The 7,117-nt window shown below is 49.5% G+C and overlaps 1 protein-coding gene across 1 annotated transcript; it reads left to right on the top strand.

The window, feature by feature from the left end:
- Positions 1 to 661: 661 nt before the first annotated feature.
- On the top strand, positions 662 to 6,015 carry PHLDA1 (pleckstrin homology like domain family A member 1; the record flags this gene model as incomplete). The annotated part of the gene is given in 4 exon segments (XM_081127765.1): positions 662 to 704; positions 3,937 to 4,116; positions 4,119 to 5,064; positions 5,489 to 6,015. Coding segments are annotated over 3 exon segments (1,143 nt in total). The 3' UTR covers positions 5,039 to 5,064; positions 5,489 to 6,015.
- Between the last annotated feature and the right edge of the window lie 1,102 nt (positions 6,016 to 7,117).

Genomic DNA, 7,117 nt, shown 5'->3' on the forward strand with positions numbered 1-7,117 from the left:
ATCAGGGTGGTAAAGAACAAAATTAATGATATACAGATGTAGTTTGAAGACTTAACTGATGGGATCTCCTGGCAATTTGTTGATTGAGTATCAAGAGAAATGAGTAAAAGATAATTGCAAGGCAGGCATGCTTCTAAACATTTGCAATTCTGGGGCAAGAGTACAATAGAGACACACCAATGGTTAAATATTTAAAAGTCTGTTAAGTGAAAATGCATCCAGTTCTCCTATCTTGACAAATACACCTCCATAATTACCTGCAGGGTCAGGTTTGAATTTCAGATTCTTAAAGCCCAGTGCCAGAACGTCACTTGCAAGTAGAGCTCATCCTCACCTTCCTTCTTTTCCCATCCCTGGCTCTGAATTGTATGGCAGCAGGTCTCCTGCACGTTTGTGTGGACACCCTAGCCTGCATGTTCAAAATTCACCTCCTTCCACACCGGTGCACACACTGGTGACATAATGCATACTCTGGACTAGTCGAGGCCATTTAGGCAGGGTCTTTGGAATCCTGAGTACCCAGAGTATGGTCTAGAATGAGTGAGCTCAGACCGATATGTCATTTTGACTTTTCTAAAGCTCAGGGCTCTGGGTAAGGGCTCTCCTGGCTTGTTTTAAGGGCAATACTGCTCCAAGGTTTTTGGCCTGAACAATCGTACAGATGGGATTGCCATCGACCGAGAAGGGGGCTGCAGGTGATCAGGGTGAGGAGATAAGCTTGGAGCACATATATCTGAGTTCTCATTAGACATCCAAACAGTTCAGTAGATAAGGGTGAAAGAGAAATTTTCAGTTTACGGTAATACTGGCCTGGAATACATCAAACGGCCCAAGGCTGTTTTCACTACAACCGTTTTAACCAGCTAAAGCTGTTAAAAAGACCATGAACTCTAAGTGACTCCAGACCCTTACTGAACAAATTCCATCCAGGGATTTTTTTTAACCCATCGTATGTAAACTTATGGACTCCATCCTATTTATAGCACTATTTTTCCATTTTTTATTAGCAACCACTCTGCGAAACCTGCTTTCTGTGATCTAGTGAACCACTCAGTGAATGTCTTCATGTTCCCTTGCCTGGCATGTTAGTATTTTTTAAAAAAACTTTGGTAGCCTGTGTTTTATTCTTTGGCAACAAGTAGTTGGATATTAATTTGGGAGTCTTTGGGATATAGATGTTATTGAAAATGATGAAACTATATGAGATCAACAAGGGAGTGAGTATAGAGAGAGAACCAAGGATTGAGCTCTGGGGCGCTCTAATAGGAAAAGATTGGGAGGAAGGGGAAGACCTTGTACAGGAGACAGACAGTGACCAGGGCGGTAAAAGGAAAACTAAGAGTAATGTCCTTGAAGCCAAGTGAAGAACTGTATTGAAGGGGAGAAAATGATCAGCTGTGTCAGATGCTACTGATAGACAAGCTGATGCCGCCAGCCATGAACATATAATTTGAATTAGCCACTTCAAATGTGTTTATCAAAGCAAAGATTTTGTTAGCTAGCTTTCTAAGTTTTACTAACTTTCATAGGTTTTGGAAACATTTCCTATAATTCATTTTATTGTGAATTTGTTTCATTGCCCATATGACCATTTTTGTGATTTGGTGGTGACTGTTGAAATAAATTAGGATCAAAGCTGTCAACTGCCCAGCGGGTGTTGCTCAGTGGTTGAGTGTCAAACCATGCACCAAAAGGTCACTAGTTCCATTCCCCTTCAGGGCACATGCCGGGATTTTGGGCTCAATCCCCACCAGGGGGCGTGGAGGAGGCAGCCGATCCATGTTGATGTTTCTCATCCATCTTTCTCAAATCAATAAAAACATATTAAAAAAACAACAACACACCTGTCAATGATCTACAAGATTCCTATACTACTGAGATTTCCAGTAATCAATGTACTGTGGTCAGAGAGAACATGTACTTACTTCTGAGCTGGTCACAAAGTCACTAAGTTGTGAAATATCCAACTGTCTATTTATGATAAAATAAGTGCTTTTGAAAATTGTGCTTGTTCAAACATTCTGAAGTATTTTAGATAGAATATATTTGTTACATCTTGATAAACTGCAGGTTAGGTAACACCAAATATATTCAGTTTCTCCTAAGAAAATGACTTGGGCTTTCAGATTACATCTAATTGTTTACCCAATTAAGTTTATTTTATATCTTTTTTTTTTTAATATGAAATGTCTTTCCCAAATACACCTGCTCTCAGGAACTCTGAATTACACACTTAAAGGAAGTATCCTTTCCAAATGAGCTGAAGAATGGCATTCTGTTAAAAAGATGAACAGCTGGTCATGTAGAAATTCTCAGGAATGCTCACTTGTCTTACAAAGGCAAGGGAAGAACCGAGATGTGAAGTGTAGTGTTTGTTACTGCTATACAGAATTATTTATCTTTTTTATTTTTACATAATCTTACTAAAAATCTTTATGTAATTTTAATAATTGCCTTTTCTTTAAAAGACTGCTAATCCATTAACAATGAGAAGGTTCTGAGAACTCACCAACTACAATTCAGTGGGACTCAGGATTGTGCCGGGAATTGTCCCATTTGCTAAAACATTGTTCCTTAGATTAAGATTCAGGATCCTCCAGTTTAAAAATTATCCTTTGTTCTCCGTTACCTTGGGGTTAAGTTCGAATTTCTTATCATAGCACAAAGGATTTGACTCTTGCTCAGCTCTCCAAGCTCATTTCTCACCTTTCCCTATTAAGTTATTTGTTCCACCCATAAGAAACTAGCAGATGAGCTAAGCTCTCCCTTCTTCCTTCTTGGCACACGCAGGAGCCTTTCTTCCTACCTGGGCCCATTCTGACTCGTCCACCCCTGGCTTATTTCTTCTTACTGCGATTCTTCTTCATATCCTCAAGGTCAGTACATAGTTGGGGTTCTCTGTTTACTTAACGGATGAATTTCCCCACCGAGAGGTTTGCTTTCTGTTTATGCTCTTTATTCCGCTTTGTTTCTCAGAATTTCTATAGAAATTGTTTGAATGTGGAGGAGAGAGCTAAGAGCAGGGGCTGCGTTACCTTCCCCAGGTCACAGATAAGTAAGGTCACAAAACAGAGATGCGGCCCGCAGGCATTTGTAAAGAGGGATCCAGGGAGGCCAGTCTGCTCTCTGAAAGGCTAAACTGTGCCCTGAAGTGTGGAGTCTCTCCGCGCGGGACATTCCCCGGATTTGTAGCTGGAGCTGAGTTACTGCTGGGAGGTGATGCAGGCTGGGTCAGGAAGGGCGCCGGAGAGCTTGCGCGCAGGGGAAGATCGGCTGGTGCCCGCGCTCCCGGGCGGGGAAGGCCGGTGAGATGCCATCTGAGGTCGCCCTCCTCGACCCCTTCCAAACGGGACAGGAGGTAGAGCTATTGCTTTACCAATCGCCCTCTCTGTCCGCGTAAGACCGACTTAATGACCCAGAGCGACTGAGTGTAAAGACACCCTGTTCTCTCGGCCCCCCGAGATGGTCACGTAGGGTAGGCTCGGGGAGGGCACAGGTGCGCGGACTCCCCGGCCCGAGAGCCTCAGCCCCGCCTCCTCGCTCGCCCAGGCCGGGACTCTGGCTCGGCGGGATTCCGGAGCCGGGGCTGGTCCCCGAGGGCGCGGGGAGAGGCAGGCGCTCCAGGCGCCGTCCGGGGCCGTCCCCACCTCGCAGCCCCGTCTTCGTTTCCGAGGCTGTCGGCGGACGGCCCCGCCGCCCGGGGAGAGGCGGGACGGCGGGGACGGCCTCTCCGCGCACCTCTGGACGACGGCATTTGTCGCCGGGCAGCTGGGGCGCCCTCGACTGTCGCCCCCGGCGAAGAAAGAGAGTTTCCGGGGCTCGGGGCTCCGCCGTCCCCCTCGGGAAGGGGCGCGGAAGCGAGTGGGCGGCGGAGAGGCGGAGCCAGGGCGCGGGGGCGTGGACGCGGCGGGCTCGGGGCGGCCCCGAGTTAATGAGGCGTGCGCCGGCGAGCGCCTCCGGAGCCGGGCTTTCCCCCGCGGCGCGGGCGCCAGGAGCCGCCTTTTCCGCTGGGTGTCACTCGGGGGTGGGGGCGATGGCCCATTCAAAAGCGCCGCGAGGGGGGCCGGCCGGTGCCCTTCGCTGAGCGCTCCCGAGGAGACGGCGGCGGCGCGGCGGCTCCAGCTCCGGAACCTTGTGGCGCACCAGGACCCCGCGGCCCCCCTGCCGGGACCCCGAGCCGCCGCCGCTCCGCCTGCTGCGCCTCAGCCTCCTCTGCGCGCTGCGGGCCGGCGGCCGCGGGAGCTGCCGGGGCGAGGACGGAGCGCGGCCGCTGCTGCGGCCCCCGGCCCGGGCGGCTGGAACTAGGGAGGCCGAGCCGCGCGGGGCCCCCTTCTATGCCGGGAAGATGTTGGAGAGCAGCGGCTGCAAGGCGCTGAAAGAGGGTGTGTTGGAGAAGCGAAGCGACGGGTTGCTGCAGCTCTGGAAGAAAAAGTGCTGCATCCTCACAGAGGAGGGGCTCTTGCTCATCCCGCCCAAGCAGCTCCAACACCAGCAGCACCAGCAACAGCCCGGGCAGGGGCCGGCCGAGCAGGCTCAGCCCGGAGGCCCCGCCGTGGCCGGCCTCGAGCCGCCGGTCAAGCTCAAGGAATTGCACTTTTCCAACATGAAGACCGTGGATTGCGTGGAGCGCAAGGGCAAGTACATGTACTTCACTGTGGTGATGGCCGAGGGCAAGGAGATCGACTTTCGGTGCCCTCAGGACCAAGGCTGGAACGCGGAGATCACGCTGCAGATGGTGCAGTACAAGAACCGTCAGGCCATCCTGGCGGTCAAGTCCACGCGGCAGAAGCAGCAGCACCTGGTCCAGCAGCAGCCCCCGCAGCCGCAGCCGCAGCCGCAGCCGCAGCCGCAGCCCCAGCCCCAGCCCCAATCCCAGCCGCAACCCCAACCCAAGCCCCAGCCCCAGCCCCAGCCCCAGCCGCTTCACGCGTATCCTCATGCGCACCCGCACCCGCACCCGCATCCACTCCCGCACCCACCACAGCTTTCGCAGCCGCTGGGCCACCGGTTTCTCCGCAGCACCTCCAACTCTGCCTGAAGGGGGCAGCACTCGGGCAAGGCGAGGTAAGGTCCCGGCAGCGAAGGCGACCGAGGGCCGGGCGGGGTCGGGTCGCGGGGCTGCGGGGAGGAGTTGGAAAGGTGTTCCCGGGCTCGGCCCTCGGGTGGAGGAATGAGAAGTTATTTCAAGTTTCTGGGTAGGTGAAAAGAAGACAAGCGAGCTGGAGCCAGGAGAGGCCAGGCGGAGGGGGAGGGTGGGGGGCTCGGGCCAGGCAGGGGCGCCCGGCGGGCGGGCCCCCGGGACCCCTCCCCCGCGCGCGTTCGGCGCTGGGCACCCCCGCGACAGCGCCGGGCCTTTTCCGTGCCCGGGCACCTGAGGGAGCGGCCCTGGGGTCGCCTCAGCGAGCACGCTCCGTCCGCCTGACGGGCGGCGAGAACTGCGCCTTGCGGGGATCTGCCCCCGGCTTCACTCTGTGCCCTTTCTTTCCAGGTTTTGAGGACTTGAGGACGCGGGACAGCACCTTTCTATTGTCTTCACTGGGATGGAAAACAAGTCTCCCTGCCCCGCACCAGACGGAGTAGTTTGGACATCACCCGACTTGATAACTTGTGATTCCTCTTAGTTTTCTGCATACCCTTCTTCATCACAGTGCGGGAAAGGATTTCAAGTCCAGAGGGCTTTATTTATGAACCTTTGAAAGGACCTTCCAGTATGGTGGACCTTCTAGGAGCGATATGTACTGTAATTTTATTTTAATGTATTTTGGTTTATGATTATTTATTAGTTTTGTTTTTTAAAAAATATTTGTTCTAAGACATTTCTGAATGTAGGCCATTTTCCAAAAAAAAAAAAAAAAAAGGAAGTTTATTTTCAAAAACCTATTCCCTAGTAAGTTCTAATCTTGGAAAGGAAAGAAAGGGTGGTGTAGGGGAATTCATTCATTCACTCTTCCTAGGGCATTTTCAGAACCCTGACTCACTGTTATGCCAGGTGGTTGAAATTAAACTCTGTGATACAACTTCTTTTTTGAGGTTTTTTTCTTAGACATATATGTTGTATAGAATTGAAGTTTAAAGAAGCTAAGTGTTCAGAATTGTGTAATTATGAAAATCTAATTGTCTTTCTAAAAGGAAATAAGTAATAGTGATATCTAATTCAAAATATTTAAAACCTAGCCCAGCTGATGGCAGGATGATCTTGAAGGTGTGGTAGGGCTGGGTCTACTTTAAGAAAAACCTTGCTTATGTCATCTGAAGGGTTTAATACGGAGATTTCTATGGTTTCTGAGTATAAATGCATTAGGTGTTTCATTTCAAAAAACATAGTGGGGAAAAGGGAATCATTCCACTTGTGGGAGAGAACATTTTTGTGTTCTGTCCACACTGGAGATGACCCTTCTCCAAGGGCTTTGCACACTTTACTTGAACCACATTTTTCTTACTCTATTCTAGAAGCATACCCTAGAATCTTAGAGTTTAAAAAGACAGTTTATAACTATTTCAAAGAACTAAGAGTCATAACTTTTTGTTTTCTTACTGAAAATAATGTTGATCAGAGAAACCAACTCTTTTGCTTTTTTTATTGCTCTTTGCAAAATTGAAGGGTTATATGTTTTGTTGTTAGGTTAACTAAACTCAGAAATTGAAAAAGGAAGGACTGGATAAACACCGGATTTTCAGTAGGAAAACAACCCCAGTCTTGTTTCAGCAGCCACTTGTTCACGAGGCGTTATTGGGCAGGAGGGGGCGCGGAGATGAGCTTTTAAAGGTAGAACAAACCCTCTTCTGTGTTAAATCAAAGGGATGGTCAAAATCCACAAGGGCAGATGCTACTTCAGTTTAAAGAGAGCCATAGAGACACAAAATCCTCTTGGGGCTGAAACTCACTTCCTATCTGTATGGCTTTACTAACGGGTCTCTGTTTTCCATTGTCTTTCACAAAGTCTTGATCAGTATTTTTCTAGCATCCAAATTGGAAAGGTCAGTATTAGCCTGATGCTAAGTTATGTAGTCAAGAGATGAAAACAGAATTTTATATTAGAGATGTCTTTGCTCCCTCCATCCAGAAAGGAGTTTCATGGTCAAATTACTTCGTTAGTGCAATATTTAAATGATGGAA

The sequence above is a fragment of the Miniopterus schreibersii genome (assembly GCF_964146895.1).
Source record: "Miniopterus schreibersii genome assembly, chromosome: 2".
NCBI classification, from domain to species: domain Eukaryota; kingdom Metazoa; phylum Chordata; class Mammalia; order Chiroptera; family Miniopteridae; genus Miniopterus; species Miniopterus schreibersii.